Here is an 18,677-nt window from a genome sequence, read left to right as displayed (position 1 = left end):
TGGAGAGTACAAAAGTAACTAAAGGAGTAAAACTGTCCTGAATATGAACCACACACAAGACACACATGAAGAGCTATGAGAGACACAAGGATAAACTCTGACCTCAAGAAAGCTAGACCATGAGTGCAAATATCAGAAAAGCATCCTCAGAATGTCTGACCTGGTGTACTATCAGTTCCTCACATAAGATTAAGGATGATTTATCCAGATAAGCCTAGATAAATCAATGTGTTAACCTGCAAGATTAAGATGTCTTTCAGTAGTTCCTCCCTCTGTAAAGGTTTCTACCCTCATGCAAGCCAGATTCAACCAACTTCTAAATCCTGCAGACCTTAACTCCTGTAATTATCTCTTGAATCTATCTCCAAATCGAATGCTACCACCCTTGTCCCAAACGAATGATTCTCAAAGCAAGCATCAACATACCATGGAGGGCTTGTTAAAACAGTAGCTGTGCCCCACTCTGAGTTTCTGACTGGAACGGGGCCAAGAATTACTTTTCTAATAAATTCTCAAGTGATGTTATGACACATGGACCACATTTTGAGAACACGGTCTTCAAATATCCCCATCTCTAGATTAGTACAATAATCTCCAAACTAATCTACATATATCCACTCATGTACTGCCTTCAATCCAGTCACTACCAGGTAGAAGGGATTTTTTAAAAACTCCAATCTAATTATCACATCCACATCATCTTCTCATTTCATGAACATGTCCTGCTCTCTACTGCGCTTACAATATGAATGAGGAAGTTAATGCTACCAGCTATCACTTTATCACCTAGTCAACTGTGTCAGTATTATTACAGGAGCCCACAGGGTTAACCCACGAAGTTTTTTTTTTAACACTGCAAATAGCAAGTGTTTGGGAGGTTCCTTGGACAAAATGAAATTTCTTTTATTCCTCATCCCTACAAAAGTGGCCTTGAACCCCTGCATAAGGAGCTCTAAAGGAATGCTGATGAAGCCATCTCTCAGCTTCAAACCCAGCCTTCTTTATTCTGCTTTGTGATGCTGGGGTTGCAGTCTCTAGGTAGTTCATTTCTTCGACAGCTGGCTTCCTTTTAGGATCAGCCAATAGGGGAGATGCTAAAGGGAGACTGGAAGGCCAGAGGAGGAAGACATGTGCTCCTGTCCTTTGCTTCTTGTGCAGCCCCCTTGCCCCAGCAACGCTGCACTTTGCATAAGAGCAATTAGTACCAGTGAACAGTTCACCCATAACTCCCAGAACTAGCTTCCATGTGTCCCCACCCACATCCCCCAAAAACCATGACCGACCAGCCAGCCAGCTAGAATTCCTTCTTCAAAAGACTGAATTCCAGCTTCACGGGGTCCTTTTGCTGACACCAGTACCAGCCATGCAGTATCCCCCTCCTTGGAGGGCTGAGTCCCCATTCCACAGTCCCTCCTCTGAATTTCAAAGGCAAAGCAGAACCCCCTTATCATAGGTCTAAGCCCGAGCTCCAAGTAGGCCCTCTACAAGCTCCTTAAAGGTTGGGTCTGACCTCACCCATTTGCTCCTCCAGAACTAGGTAAATGCTTCCTGAAGTTACCACCTCCTTGATATTTTGCTTGCCTTTCTTGCATTTTTTTGTTCTTTAAAATCTGGTGAACAACTTCTTGTATTAAATTCTCTCTGACAAAATAATTGGTGCAATTTCTATCTCCTAACAGGATCCTGACTGGTAACGGTGTTAACCCTGGTGCAAGAGAGGAAAGGCCTTGATTAGGAAGGCTAAATGAGGGAAGTACAAATAAAGAGTTAGATGCACTTCAGAGGAACAAGTAACAGGATAAGAGATGGCAGGAAGAGGAGAGGTGCTAAGACAACTTGTGGAACACCTATGCTTCATAAAGAAAAAGGAATTCTAAAAAGTCAGAAGGCACATATTTGGTCTTCAGAGACTGAAAGTGAGATTAAAGCAGGCACAGGTGTACAGGACAGCCCCGTAGACTATATGGTATTAAAGACAAAGTGGATTTTGATACAAATGTTAATTGTATTAAGTCTTTAAACTCACAGAAAATGAGTTTTGTGAATTGTATTTATGTTGTACCTAACTGTATTTAATTTCACCCTTCCGTGGCATAGTAAAATTGCAGGGCATTTTAACCAACTGTTTATAGAGTAGGCTGAAATTTGAAGACAAATATATTGCTAGGGAAATTAGGAGAAAAGGTCCGGTCAAAGAGCACATCTTTGCTGAAAAGAACATATGAATGCTTCATGTTTTCTTTATATGGTGGCAAAGAAGAACTCTTTCAGAGGGTAAGACAGGAGATGCAGCTCTGATGTGGAGTCCTACAGGAATGTGAACTCTAAATCACTCTGGCTCCAGGAGGACTGACCTACATATATTTGGTTTATTTAACGAACTGTTTAATAGCAGATAAACTGAAGTACTGAAGTATGAAGGGAAGTCTATGCATAACACCTCAATGTTTCTAAAACTCAAGAGATTCCTGAGTATATAAAAGTAATTGCTACCGGCCTTCAGAAGTTCTAAATTTTCGTTACTGACTAAATTACCATTTCGGTACAATTCAGATTAATTGCAAGGTACAAAGAACATTGTAAAAAACATAGTTTTCAACATTTCTTCAAATGTTTAAAGCTAAATGATGAAATCAAAACTTTAGATTCTATTCATGGATAAAGAAATGATTCTATACACCTTTAAAAAGTTAAAGACATTATCTTTTTAAATGTTACATAATATAATAGTCTTCAGGAACACTCTAATCCTAGAATGACAATAATACTTAGTTAACATTTTTTAACACCCAAATAATGGAAATTAAATTATTTTTTAAAAGTCACCTGTTGATGGCGAAATACAGTAATCATCCTCCACAGACTGGCCATAGAGATCATCATCTTCAAAATCTAAAATAAAAACACAAGAGATAAAGTCTTCACAAGTTCTTTTTATATTCTTAGTTATTAACAAGGAAGCATCTGAATTCTCTCCAAACTAAATTGTTCCTCAAAATTAAAGGAGCTTGGAATGTCTACATTTCCAAAAAATTCTAAAAATTTTACCCACAAAGTAGGTACTTACTTTCTGTATTCATAAAGACATATATAGTTCTTCAGTTTTTAAGCTAATTGGTTTTTTTTAATTTTTCCAAGTTTTCACTGCATGTGATCAAAAAATGATACTACCAGAGACCACACACCTGAATCGTCTCCAGTGTTAAATCTGAAATAAGTCATCCATTCATTTTTTTTCACCAAGCGCCATTCTGTGACCAAAGCATTTATTTCCCATACAACTGACTAGCACGGGGTATACAATCAGACCATGAAAACAGTTTTTCTTCATGTCAAGCTGGTTAATTTCTGTAAAAACCATCTTATCCTAAATTCCCTTATGCTCTCTGTTCATGCTAATTAGACTTTTTTCCTACTGACTAGAATATGTACTTTGCCCAGATTTTCCTAAGGCTGTTTCTTTTTCCTCGTTAAGGTTCCAGCTCAAATGTCACCTACTTGCATACGTCTTCCCTGACCACTCTGGTAAAGCGGCAAGTCTCACCCCAACACGTTCACTCTCTAGCACACTCCTCCAGTTGTGTCTTCAATGCACTATCTGTCTCATTCCATGAGACTATAAGCTCCTTGAGGGAAAGGCTTTGTCTTAGCCAACTACCTGCCATATGATTGGAACTAAATTAGTGTTCCTTTTATTATAAATTAATGAACCGAACAATTTAAAACTAAAACCCACAAAAAAGGTTATTATGTTTACATAAATGAATTTATTCATTTGATAAATAGATTATGCCAAGGACTATTAGACATATCTGAGGGACAACAGTGAGTGACAGGTACATTCCCAGATCTCTATGAACCTAAAATCTAACAGGAAACATAGACACAAAAGCAGGCAATTACAAAATTATATGACAAATGTTTGAGACATGAGAAATATACAGTGATTTGGGATCACACATATGAACAACAAAAACAGAACTGGGAATGGGGTGGCTGGGGAAAGATCCCCAGAATATAATATTTAGACAAATCCCAAAGGACAGTAAGCTAGTTTCTGAGGGTATTCATATAGCAGGAACAGTATGTTCAAGGGTTGAGACCAAATATTTACAGCAAAGAAAAATTAGATAAATGCTGCTTTTGGATAAAAATATGTAACAGTCTGGGGTGCCTGGATGGCTCAGTTGGTTAAGTGTCTGCTTTCGGCTCAGGTCATGATCCCAGGGTCCGGTGGGTGAGCCCCACACTGGGCTCCCTGCTCAGCAGAGAGCCTGCTTCTCCCTTTCTCTCTGCTGCTCCCCCCGCTTGTGCGCGCTCTCTGTCAAATAAATAAATAAAATTTTTTAAAAAATATGTAAGTCAATAAATTATTAGATCACAATCCCAGTAAATGATTTATTAGCAAATAAATGAGGAGCCATTTACAAAATATTATTTTTAGATATGAAAGCCAAGAAACTTTTTTACCATGTCAGTTTTTCAACTCAAATTGACCCTAACTATGCCACAATATAAAAAGATGAAGAGAATTCTTTCCTAGTATTTTTGTAAAGTGATTCTTTTCCTCAACAAAATTCTGTAGTATTCACCGCACATAAAGTATTGTTGGAGTAAATGTAACAATAGAGTAAATATAACAATAAGGTATGGACTATGCCCTCCTGGCACTTTTAAATTAGTAGCTAACTCAGCATTAGCTAAAGGCAGTCATGTAAAGTACTACCCAAATTAAAGAGAAGAACAAAGTGAAAGTTAAATAGAGGAACCAATAGGTTTAAAGCACATACTCTCTCTAATAACGTCATATTACTTTTAAGAATTTTCAATTATTTTAAAATAATACGAAGGGGAAACTTAAACTGAGAAAAAAGAGAAATAAGCTGAATCTTTAAAATGAGTACAATTTTATAAGCAGGAGATGGGGATGAACCTCCTATGCTATAGGAACAGCTTGTTTATGATGTCATCAATTGTTCCAAAGAAATATGAAAAAGAACAACCTGAACTGGGGTTGCCCAGGTGAGAAGACACTTAGCACTCACTCCCACAGGCCAAGCACCTCTCCTCCAGTAAGACTTTCCTTCACATTAGAAATCCTGCTTAAACTCCTCCAACCCACCGTGAATAAGGGGTCCTCACTTACATAGCTCTCACAGCATCTTGGGAGTACTTTTTGTAGCCTGTCATACTCCAATCATCTGTTACTTGTGTAGATTCCCTTTAGATTCCCTCAAGCATCTTACTATAAGTCCCCAAAGCTTTGAGCAGTACTCCGAGCACTCAATTAATGAAGAATAAACACTCAATTAATGTTGGTTGAGGAAATTATACTTACTTAAGAAATGAATAAGTTGCAATTAGGCCTATTCGTATTTTTTATATCATAACCTCAAAAATATCTCTGAGGCTAAAGTCATCCCTCAAGTAGCAGTGATCCACATGCAATGCTTACCCACTGCAACACTTAAAACGGCCTCCAATCTGAAGTGAACACCAGGAACCTAACATGAGCCTGGCTGACTAGGTGACAGTCTCCAAATGTAGCACACAGGGTTAGTTATCCTCCGCTGTGGTTAGGGCAATACTAATGTTCTAGGATAATCGTCTGGCAATGCCAATAACATATTAACCACACATATTATATATAACATATAATATGTTATAACATATAACCAACATATTAAGCACACTTAACACGATCTGCACTTTAAAAAGACAATAGGTCTTACTCCTTTTTTGCACTCTTTCATATTTATTTATAATTTTAGTTTGCATAATGCTTGGTGATGCCTATAATTATCCACTGCATAGAGATGATGTGCTTACCCTAAACTAATTCTCTTTTTAAACTCCTAAAGAACATTCATATGCACATTTTTTATTTCATTTTTTAAAATCAAGAAGTATGTTCCGGAGCCGCCTTGCTTCTAGTATTTTTTTTCCCTCCCATTCCAAAATACATTTAAATTCAACATTATCGACCAAGAACTGGGTATACACGTCAAGGTCAACTGATCCAGTTATTCACTGGGCCTTTTTGATATATTTTTTTTATCGTCTCCTAATTATTAACTTTAAACTCATAGAAAATAAGTTATCTGCTCAAGCCAAGTTCTGTACTCAGTATATATGAACAAACACAAACGATTTACCATGTATACCTAAGTTACGGCAAAACAGTTGAATGTAGGCATGAACTCAATCCGTCTTTTACAAATAAGCAGTTTCATGGGCATTTTTGAAAAGGGGGTCGCAAAACACTACCTAGGAGTAGACAATTATCTACCCGACCTGAGGGGAGACAATAGGAGGAAGAGATGATAATGCTTACGTGCACAAATATCACCAGATCCCAACCTTCCCAAATGTCCTTCCCATACGACTGCGTGCAGCAACCTCCCCCTCCCTAAATAAAATCAATCCCAGAGAGAAGCCACGACTTAAAACAATGCCATTCGCCAGCACTCAGATGTACTGTTATTTTCTCCAACTGAGCCTAGTCTGAATTCCAGCCTTGCACCACAAACGAGAAATTCACACATCGAAGTGAAAGCCAACGGGCTGCGATCCCAGCTGGAACCGCGAAAATGACGTCCCGGCATGACCCTGCCACCTACCTTCATCGTAGTTATAGCCTCGGACATTCCGATGCCGGGCCATGGCGTTGGAGAGGGCGTTCGCCACAGCCCCTTACAAAACACACGGTTTAGATACTGATAAAGCGCCAACTGCGGCCTGACCGACACATACGCGCCATCTTAACTTCCGGCAAGCCTCTGCGCCGAGCGCCTGCGCACGCGCGACGTCTTTTCTGCGCACTGCAGGACGGCAACCTCTCAGGGTCACCCGCCACCCTGGGGCCATACGCAGAGACGCGCACGGAAGCGTCCTTTTAGCATGGTCCCGCCCACAGACGGGTTGACTGACAGAGGGCTCGAAGGGGCGGGATCCCAGTGTCTAGTATTTGCCGGTTTGTACCAAAGCTTTGGAGCCTGAGTCCTGGACCTACGTCAGCGTTCCGGGTTATTTCCCAAATCTGGTTTCTGATAATGAAGCTGACTGTGTGCTTGATAGAAGCAGGAAACTTATGTAACTTTCATCTTTGAGGCCTAGTTAGGCACGTAATAGGCACTCACAAACTTGTACACGTTTGGTTTAAGAATCGGTCCAAGATTTAGAGGGGCGTAAAAATGACTCTGTTTAAATGGGTATATATGGTTTAACTGAGAACCTTGCTACAATAGGTCACCATGCCTTCGTGTATGTAAGTTATGGTTTCACGTGTATGCTCCATCCTGCGTTAACACCTTTAGTAAACAGATGTCTGCCCTTTAGCTGTGCACACAATTATCAGCATCGTAAGGAATTCTTTGAGCATTCATTGAACACATAATCATGTGTAACATGCGAAGGGTATTAAATATAGCTTATTAGACATAGCACTGGCCTTAGATATCCTCATTTCTTAGGACGCAAAGTGGAAACAAAAACACAAAGTGAATGATGCCATGTAAAAAAATCAGCATCATTATCATAACTGAACAAATTACACTTCGGTTCTAGCCTGTTTTCAAAATGGTGATACATCAAATTCTAGAACTGAATTAAAAACTTACTCAACTTTATTATACGTAATAAAAAGATAATGATGCAAATGCAGTTCATATTTGTAAGTGGCTTGAAATATAATTTATACGTGCATTTGATCGTGTCTGATTGCCAAGTGTTTGTTCTTAATTATCATTGATGTTTAATGTAGCTCCAAGACAAAATTATACACAAAAATAGTTGCTAATTTTATATGGCCTAAGGGTTTTATTTTACACTTTTAGATAATTTTTATGTTGCAGCCTGTTTCTTTGTAAAATGGAGATAGTAATAGTATCTAACTCACACAGTGGTGAATAATAAATTATCCTTTTAAGATGATTTCACACAGATCTCAGATGCTTTAAAATGTTAGGCGTTAAAATACAAATGGCAGCTTCTAGCCGGGTGTAATTGTCAATTACGAGCTTCAGTATATAACTCAACTGAGGTAGGAAGCGGATGAGTTATAAATTGACCACATAAACAGCACTACAAAGCAATGAAGAAGAAAATATTACTTCTTCCTGAGGAATAGTATATAATTTGCTTCTGGTTCATCAATAATGCACTCTTTTCACATTCTAAATACTTTTTAGAACCTTGACTTCATCTCAAGCAATAGCGTCTTCAGAAATAAACCCTTCACTGACTTCCTCAGAGAGTGTTAGGAATTTTATTCTCTGCCCCCAGAATTCTTCAGTTGTGATTTTTGTATTGTGGTTTGATGGAAAGTACTGTAATTTTGGAGTCAGACAAACCTGGATTTCAGTGCCAGTTCTGCCACTTTCTGTTAACTTCTTTGGGCTCAATGTATTCATCTGTAAAATGGGTACAAAAAGTTATGTCTTCTGTTTTGTGAAAAGTAAATGAAGGAATGGATATAAAAACAGCTGTTACCTAATAAGTTCTGTAAGAGAGGAAAAAATCTCTTCTTTGGGTCTCTGACTATAAGAGTTAAGCTGCCATAAGAGAGATTAATAGGAGAAAAGCACACAAGTTTAAATTTTTACACATACATGAAAGCCTTCACAAGAGAGTGAAGATCCAAAGAAGTGACCACAGCAGGAAGCTTTTATAACTTTTAAACAAAGAAACAATCAACTTGTCAAGAATTGATAAGACAAAGAGTTATGGGCTATGGGTAGTTAATTGTGGGGAAGTAACTAGGAAATGTATGGTAGTGGTAAGGGGGGTGCAAAACAAGTGGAAGATAAGGGTTAGTTCAGTAAATTTGTACAGATCAATTTCAGCATCAGTTCCCTCTGACAATAAGGATGCTTTCTTGTCCTGGTATAGGAAAGGTATCTTTCTCATGGGAAATGTGATGGCCTGTTTTATAAAGAAAAGGTTAGGTTTGCAATTTCTGAGGTTCCTTCAGCTCAAAACAATCAGTATGCCAAAGTGGCATATTTTGGGGTGAAAGGCTCTGGAGTCCTTCAATACTCAATAAATGCTAGTTCTCTACCCAACTAATTGGAAAGCTTTATCTTTGTTCCTCCAGCACTTTGAATGTTTACCGAATGAACTACGGAATGAAAAAAAAAATAAAGCCTCTGAGAAAGACAAATACCACATGATTTCATTCATATGTAGAATCTAAGAAACAAAACAAATGAATAAACAAACTCAAAGCAGAATCAGACCTGTAAATAGGAAGAACAAACTGATAGTTGCCAGAAGGGAAGGGGGATGGGCACATGGGTGAAGGGGAGTGGAAGAAAAAGGTCACAAGAATAAATGGCACAGCATAGGGAATATGGTCAGTGATATTGTACTAGCATTGTATGGTGACGTATGGGAGCTACACTTGCTGGGAGCACAGCATACTGTATAGAGAAGTTGAATCACTATGATGTACACCTGAGACTGATGTAACATCGTGTGTCAATTATACTCAAATAAAATCATTTTTAAAATATGATACAGTCTCTCGGTATATTTAACAAATGTCATAAACAACTATACAAATAATTCATTTTTATATCAACTTGTAAAAAAAGCTAGAAATGCAAATAGCATAAATACATTACTGAAAAGTTTTTAACACCTTTATTGAGGAATCCTTGACAAGAAACCTACACATATTTAAGTATACAATTTGATACATTTTGACATATGTATTTACCAGTGAACCCATTAACCCAAACAAGATAATGAACATTCCAGATACCCAAAAGTTTCCTCAAGTATCTTTATAATCTGTCTCCTTCCGCACCCCCCCCCACATGCCCTCCTCACCCTGGTCCCATGCAGCAACTCATCTGTCACTATAGATTAGTTTGTATTTTCTAAAATTTTACATAGAGGAAATCATATAATATGTATTCTTTTTTATAGGTCTTCATTCACTCAGCATAATAATTTCGAGACTCATCAGTATAGGTGCTTTAATCAATAGTTCATTCCTTTTTATTGCAGAGGGGAATTCCATTGTATGGATATATGACAATTTGTTTTTCCATTCGCCTATTGATAGCTATTTGGGTCATTTTCAATTTTGGTTACTACAAATAGGGCTACTATGATCATCCATGTACAATTCTTTGTAAGGACATAAACTGATTTCTCCTAGATAAATACCAAGGAGTGGAGTGGCTGGATGGTATGACAGGTTATCTCTAGCTTTTTAAGAAACTGCCAAACTGTTTTCCCAAGTGGTTATAACGTTTAATGCTCCCGCCCTCTGTGCAGTTCCATTTCCTCCACATCCTAACCATCACTGGTTATGGTCTAAAGATGTATTTATTTGACATTTCTATATCCTCTTTGGTGAAGTGTCTGTTTGAATGTTTTGTGTATTTTTAATGAAGTGTTTGTTTTCTTATTTTTTACTTTAGAAAGTTGTTTTTATATTCTGGATACAACTACTTTATCTGATACAATTTGTAAATATTTCTCCCAGTGTGTAACTGGTCTTTTCATTCTTTTGACGGTGTCTTTTGAATAGCAGAAGTTTTTAGGTTTGATGAAGTTCAAGTCATCAATTTTTTTAAAATAATAGATTATTTTAAAATATGGATACTGTATCTAAGATCTTTGCCAAGCCCAAAGTCACAAAAATTTTCTCTTAATTTTTAAAAAGTTAATGGTCTACATTTAGATTTTTTTATCCATTTTCAGTTGATTTTTTGTATATGTATAGAGTTTGCATCAAAGTTTATATATATATATATATATACATATACATATATATGTGTGTGTATATATATATATGTGCAATTGTTCCAGCACAATTGTTGAAAAGAAGGTCATTTTCCCACCATTTCATCTGCATCTTTATCAAACATCAGTTGTCCATACACGTGTGATCTATTTCTAGGTTCTACATTCTATTGATCTGTCTTGATACCAATACCATGCTGTCATGATTATTGTATCTTCAAAATTCTTAAAATTAGGTTATGTTAATCCGCCACATTTCTTCTTTTTCAGAGTTTTCTTAGCTAGTCTAGGTCCTTGGCATTTTTATATGAATTTTTATTTTTTTAAAGATTTTATTTATTTATTTATCTGAGAGAGAGAAAGAGGGAAAGCACAGAGGGAGACTGAGAGGGAGAAGCACACTCCCCAGAGAAAGAGAGAGGGGAGGGGCAGAGGGCATTCTTTGAGAAAGAGTCTCAAACAGACTCCCAGCTGAGCACAGAGCCCAACTCAAGTCTCAGTCTCAGGACCCTGAGATCATGACCTGAGCTGAAATCAAGAATGGAACGCTTACCCAACTGAGCCACCCAGGTGCCCCTGTAGTCCATAATTCTTAAAAAGAAATGAAGAAATTGATCACAATCATTAAGAAAAGAAAGGGGGAGGGGATATAGTTGTACTGTGACATTAGACACAGCATATAAGAAAAGTTCTGGAATTTTCTAATTAAATGCCTAGGAAAATGTGGCCTATACTACAAACTATAAAGTGACATTGATATCTAGAAGGATCCCTTTGGGGTCTGTTGCAGTTCTGTGATTGTGATTATACATGAATAACATAAATCTATTCATCTTGGTTATTCTTACCAAATATCTGTAATATCTATAAAGAGATTATTTGATTTTCCTCCTGACCTTCTAAATTAGTTCTAGAACCTTCTGTCTGACCTAATGATATTCTTACCCACTTTTATGGAGTTTCCCCTGACTTCTCTCATATATTATTTTTTCTTTTTTCATTTTTTCTTCTTTTATTTTTAAGGCATAAATTTAGTTGAGTGAAAATTGGCAAGATCCAGTGAATAAGTACTTCATCAGGACAAAGCTTTGCCCCCAAAGGGCTTGAGGCCATCCAGGGATTCCATGTTTGACAGAAGCATTCACAGCATAACTAAACAAACAAGAAGGTATTCAGAGAAGCTGAAACAGATCTTCAAAGAAGAGTCAGTGGTTGATTTTTAATTTCTGTGTGGTATTATAGAGCTTAGTGTAGACCATATAAAACCTTGGAAAGGTGGGGTCATGAACTTCATAAAGCAGAATAATTCCCTACAAGAACAAAATAGAAGTCAAAGAATTCTACATTTAGATATGAACTACTAAACGGGGAATACCAGCAAAACAATAATGCCTGGGAAAAACCTCCTTCTTCCAGAGGTAGGTTCTTTCAACCAGCAATCCTGGGCTGTCTGGCTGTCAAGCATTTTATCATGAAATATAATAATAAATGCATTCCTTATAAGAGTCACTTTTTCAAAAGTTCATGTTGTTTTAAATGTTCTAGTAATAAATGATTCACCAGTTTAAAAATCTTGGACTTGAAAATCAATGGAGCCACATTACTTACAAAACAGGTCCAGATTCTTAGAAACATATAGGAGCCCACTGTGATTTCACTACTGCCTGGTTACCCTTCTCATCTGCCACCACTCCATCCCCTGACCTGAGGTACTCTAGGCCACAGCACCTACTGTTAGGGCTTCGAGTCCAGCCATGCTCTTCCGGCTCTAGGACATTTGTACTTTCTATTCCTTCTGCCTACGATGCCCTTCTGTTTTCACGCCCTTGCATGTTGTTCAGGGGATCCTTAATAGCATCACATATTATGTGACACATTCCTTGGCTCTAACAGAATAAGCACCCCTACTCTGTGCCCTTTGTTCGTCTCAGCTATAAAACATTAATACTATTCTAATTGTCTCTGTTTGCTTCTAACCTTCTCCACCTCCCTAACCAGATATAAATTCCTTAAAGCAGGACACTCTTCAGTTTATTTTGTACCTTCAGCATGCAAAATAGTGGCTAGTACAAAGCTGGAATAAATAAAATACATTTTGTTGAGTGATTGTTGAATAAATCTATAACATATAAAACATATTTGTCAGGTAGAAAAATTTCATGACTTTGTAGACCTCAATATCAACAGGATTCTGAAGAAACTGTTTGCAAAGAATGAGAGAGAGTGGGTAATACGGGGAAAAAGGCTGTGAGTACAAATTTATATAAGAGTCTCTCTTATATAACCCCAAAGAAATGAAACATGTTCACACAAACATTTGTATACAAATGTTCATAGTAGCATTATCCATGACAGTCAAAAGGTAGGACCAACTGAAATGTCCATTACCTGGTAAGTGGATATATAAAACGTGCTATATCCATAAAGTGGAACATGATTTGACAATAAAAAGGAATGAGTACTGATAATATGCTATGGCATGGATGAATCTTGACAACATTACATTAACTAAAACAAGCCAGTCACAAAAAAAAAAACAAAAAAAAAACACCCATTCCAATTACATGAAATGCTATCTTGGCAAATCTATAAAGACAGAAAGGAGATTAGTGGTTGCCTAGGGCTAAGGAAGCAGGGACAGATGAGGAGCGATTGCTAATGGGCAGGGGGGACTCCTTTGGGGGTGACAGAAATGTTCTAAACTTATGTAGTAACAGTTACAAAACTCTGAAAATATATGAAAACCACTTTTTAAATTACATACTTTTAATGTGTGAATTGTATATGTTAATTACATATCAATAAAGCTGTTATTAAAAAAACCAAGAGTCTCTTTTAGTGAAATTCTATTTTAGATAAATATTCAACCATCCTCCTGTGAAACAGGGGGCAATGAGAAGTTTCTGTACCTTCGCAGCAGAGAAGGAGAACAATCTATCGCAGCTTACTATAGTGATTATAAGCCACCTGGGCAAAAAGTCTTGTTCTACCATTTACCGGCTCTGTAATCGTGGGCCACTTGCTCATTTTCTGATGCCTTAGTTACCATGCAGCAAGACGGTGAATAAAAACCGAACCGCCTTAAATAGTAGTGAGGATTTGAATGTCTCGATTCACGAAGCACTTAAAACAGCTCCTGGCACATAGAAAGCACTCCAGCAATTCTCCTTGGGCCCCACTAACTAACCCTGAAGTGGGACAGAGCCCATCTGGCCCTTGAATGCTATGTTGGTCCCCACCGAGAGGGGAGCTGGGGGCAGTCTGGTTTTGTGCCTTGGTGCTGACATCCACCACTGATGCTCTTGAACTTCACCACTGCCTTCAATGGTAAGGCCCCGGTGAGGCCTTCCCATCTTTACTTCGGGTGTCTCAGTCCATCAGAACTTTTAGCACTTTCCAGTTCCTTGGCAGGGCTAATGATTTTCACATGTTTTCTCAGGTCTGTGCTGCGGCAAGACTCAGTAAGTCTGTGCTCAGTCATAGCTCTCAGCCCCTGTCAAGGTAACACTGCACCATCCCCTACTCAACCTTCACCAGTGGATTCCGCACCATGTCTAGGACGCTTTCTTGAGGGACTTTCAGCCTCTCCCAATTATCTTTTAAAAATCAAAGCACAGCTCTCAATATTCCTGAATTTATCCGATGCATCTGGAAATCTCTAATATAACGGTTCCCACACAGGTTGAAGAGTACAATCCTGTTTGAACATAGATTTCTGGTTTTAAATGTTTATTGTTCTCCCAAACTTGTCAAAAAATTTAGTGACGATTAGTATGATAATGTTTAGATTACTTATGTGTATGGGCAGAGCTTGAAAGGACACATGAGAACATAAAGGTAGAAAGTTGGAGGCATTCTAGAGGATATTCCCAATTAAATGTGTTTTTGTCATGTGATAGAATTATTGTTTTAATCATCAGTGAAATAAAGATAGCTAACATTTATTTAGCACATGCTATATTTTAGGCATTGCAATATGTGCTTTAAAAGCACTGTTTACCTAAAAGAAAACATAGTCATTAAGCTCCTTGACATCAGCTTTGGTGATGATTTTGGATTTGATAACAAAAGGAAAGGCGGCATAAGCAAAAAATTTAAAAGTGGGACTACGTCAAACTGAAAAGCTTCTGCACAACAAAGGAAACCATCAACAAAATGAAAAGGCAACCTACCAAATGGGAGAAAATATTTGCAAATTATATAACGCTTTCCTCCAATATCCAAAAGTTGAAAGTGTTCCTATGAAAGCTTTCATAAGCCAAAATGGCACTAATTTATACAGAAAAACTTTTGAAATTTTTCAGACCCAATAAACCTCTCTTAGGCTTTTCGGATACCTTAGGACACATCTTGCTAATGGATGCACAAAATAAATTAAGATAAAGCACAGACGTTCACATAGTTCCAAGCAATGGCGGCTTGGTGCGAAGATGCTGAGTGTAGTTCCTGGGGAAGCAGCCTGGTGGTGCCGCTCTCGCTGCTGGGGGTGGGCTCTGCCTCTCCAGCGGCTTTGCTGTAAAACAAATGCTGAACACCATTTTCGCTTTTCACCTTTTTTTCATGAAAACGAAAATTCTCCTGATTTCTTTCAGTTAACGAAACAAGTATTAATGCAGGTCTTTCATAAGAAAGGTGGCATAAAGTGTCATAATGAGAGATTTCAAAAAGTGGGGATACCTGTATCTAATGGTGGGTTAATATCTAAAATATATAAAAAGCTCATATAACTCAATAGATAAAAAGAAAACAAAAAAAGATTAAAAATGGGCAGAGGATTGGCATAGACATTTTCCCAAACAAGCCCTATAGGTGGTACATGAAAACCCACTCAACATCACTAATCATCAGGGAAATGCAAATCAACAGCACAATGAGGTATCACCTCACATCTGACAGAATGGCTATTATCAAAAAGGCAAGACATAACGAGCGTTGTTGAGAATGTTGAGAATATTGCACTGTTGGCAGGAAGGTAAATTGGAAAACGGCATGGAAGTTCCTCAAAAAATTTAATATGGAACTATTATATGATCCAGCAATTCCACTTCTGGGTATTTACCCAAAGAAATGAAAATACGAACTCAAATAGTATGCATGCAATCCATGTTCATTGCAGCTTTATTTACAATAGCCAAGACATGGACGCAAACTAAGTGTGCATCAATGGATGAATGGTTTAAAAAATGTGGTACATCTATACAATGGAACATTATTCAGCCACAAAAAAGAATGAAATCTTGCCATTTGTGACAACATGGATGGATCTTGAGGGCACTATGCTAAGTGAAATAAGTCAGAGAAAGACAAACACTGTATGATCTCACTTACATGTAGAATCATTAAAATAAAAACAAAAATAAAAAACAACCAAGCTCGGGGCGCCTGGGTAGCACAGTCGTTAGGCGTCTGCCTTCGGCTCAGGCCGTGATCCCAGCGTTCTGGGATCGAGCCCCACATTGGGCTCCTACGCTATGAGCCTGCTTCTTCCTCTCCCACTCCCCTGCTGTGTTCCCTCTCTCGCTGGCTGTCTCTCTGTCACATAAATAAATAAAAATCTTTAAAAAGAAAAAAACCAAGCTCAAGGACACAGAGAACAGACTGGGGGTTGCAGAGTGACGGGAGGGTAGAATGAGTGAAGGTGGTCAAAATGTACAAACTTCCAGTTATAAAATAAATAAGTCCTGGGGATGTAATGTCCAGCATGGTGATAGTTAATAACACGATATTGCATATTTGAAAGTTGCTAAGAGAATAGATATTAAAAGTTCCCATCACAAGAAAAAAAATGTAACTATGTATGGTGACAGATATTAACTAGACTTATTGTGATCATTTCACAATATACACAGATACTGAATAATTATATTGTTCATCTGAAACTAATATACAATTGACCCTTGAACAACACAAGTTTGAACTGCACAGGTCCACTTAAATGTGGATTTTTTTCAATAAATACAGTACAGCACTGTAAATGTATTTTTCTTATGATTTTTTAATAACATTTTCTTTTCTTTAGCTTACTTTATGGTAAGGATACAGTATATAATACATATAAATACAAATGTGTTAACCAACTGTTTATGTTATTGGCAAGGCTTCCAGTCAACAATAGGCTATTAATAGTTAAGTTTTGGGGGAGTCAAAAATTATACACGGATTTTCAGCTGCGTGGGGTGTCAGCACCCCTAACCTCCACATTGTTCAAGGGTCCAGTGTGATGCTTTATGTCAATTATACCTCAAAAAAATAGTTCCTTTACCTGCCTTCCATCCACTGGTTTTCTATATAATCAACGTCATTGGTTTAGCTAGTGTTCAGATTTAGTAAACCACATTGGAGATGCTTAAAAACACATGGCAACACACTGCTGCTGTAAGTTGTTCATTCTCTAGCAGTGGTAGACTCCCGAGCAAGTAACTTGATTTCTGAGGACCCCAATTTCCTAAATGCATAATAAAGGGCCTTGAGAAACTTACCTCTGTAGTATTTTCTTTGTTTCTTTATTTCCCATCATTCTCACCTTTTCTTCATTCCATGCCTGTCACTTCCTTTAGGACAACTCCAAGACTCTTTTCCTATATAAATTCATTCCACAATGATCATTCACTTAGTATTTAAGCACATTTTATACAAAATTATTTTGTACTTGTAATCAATAGTTAATACATGTATTTCACTGCCTATGACAGGGGTGATGCTTTTCATTAGACCTGTGGAATTCCACCATGAAGCATAAATGCATTTGAAAGACACATGTTGAAAGCATGTTGAAAATGCCAACAAATCAAAATTTAAAGTAGGTTTTTAAGAAATCTGAACTCACCCAAACTATAAATTCATATTTGACTTTTAAAAATATTTACTGAAAAAATTCTACAAATATCGGAAGAGAAACAGAGGTGGGTTGTACCATGAAACTAAGAAGATGAAGCTTCAGAAGCCCTAACTTTCATGAACTCCCCACTAGAGACCTTGGGAGGCACCCTGTGAGCTTGTTCACACAGTCATGGGGTTCTGCGAAATTTCAAAACTCATGCCTGGTTAAGACCTCAGTGTCTCTGCACTTCAACTTTCCTTCCAACATAATTCCTCTCCTGTTGGATGTCAGCGATGTGGCCACACACATTTTTAGGTTCTGGCTAAGAGAAAGCTGAGATGGGGATAGCTTAGTGAATATATTTTAGTGAAATATATTTCTTTTGTTCACACTCACCTCTACTTTATGAGGAGGACATCAACGACAAGGTAATTAATTATATCATCACTTCAAAGGATATTGAAGATTAGTCAAGAAGTCACAAAATGCATTTCAGTGCATTTTAGTCAGTCCTAAACGTTACGTGACATTACCAGTGTCACATAACATTATATGACACTACCTACTATGCATTGTGAAACTGAAAGAAACTTTTCTAGATCTTCAACAATGAAAAAACTAAAAAAAGAAATTTCAGTCAGCTTATGCTGATTGAATCACCTTTCTATTCCTTCTACAGAAAATATTACAAAATCATTGTCATGGAAAGAAGAGATCCCATTACAGTCAAGCAAAACTGTACGAAAATGTATCACAGAAGTGTGACAGACAATTAATTCCTAAATATATTATTTTTATGGATTTTATTATATTCGTGATATTCATCATCTTTTAAAATAAATTTATAATTTTTGAGGTTCTCTTTTTCTATCTAAATACATACTTTTTGAAATAATTTTGTAATAATTTCATATTTCTTTTATTAAAGAAGGACCCCAAGTTTAAATAAAGTACAGACTCCACCAAAGCTGAATCTACTTTGATAAGAAAAACCACAGAGGGGCACCGGGTGGCTCAGTCGGTTAAGTGCCTTTGATTCTTGATTTCAGCTCAGGTCACGGTCTCAGGTCATGACAGCCAGCCCCAGTTTGGACTCTGTGCG

At 37.5% G+C, this 18,677-nt stretch overlaps 1 protein-coding gene across 3 annotated transcripts in view; it reads right to left on the bottom strand.

The window, feature by feature from the left end:
* Positions 1–6,841, bottom strand: part of HBS1L (HBS1 like translational GTPase) — an 82,178-nt gene extending 75,337 nt beyond the window's left edge. The window contains exons 1-2 of one of the 3 annotated variants that reach the window (XM_026504849.4): positions 6,621–6,841; positions 2,827–2,892 (exon numbers count right to left, since the gene is read on the bottom strand). In XM_026504849.4, the coding sequence (XP_026360634.1) occupies positions 2,827–2,892; positions 6,621–6,663 (109 nt within the window). In that variant the 5' untranslated portion in view covers positions 6,664–6,841. The remainder of the gene's footprint in view (positions 1–2,826; positions 2,893–6,620) is intronic. The other 2 variants (XM_026504850.4, XM_057311025.1) reach the window with 2 other exon arrangements.
* Between the last annotated feature and the right edge of the window lie 11,836 nt (positions 6,842–18,677).

Source organism: Ursus arctos, unplaced genomic scaffold (assembly GCF_023065955.2).
Source record: "Ursus arctos isolate Adak ecotype North America unplaced genomic scaffold, UrsArc2.0 scaffold_13, whole genome shotgun sequence".
Taxonomy (NCBI): domain Eukaryota; kingdom Metazoa; phylum Chordata; class Mammalia; order Carnivora; family Ursidae; genus Ursus; species Ursus arctos.
The sequence above is the reverse complement of the archived record's forward strand: the minus strand, read 5'-3'. Positions and strand labels throughout refer to the sequence as shown.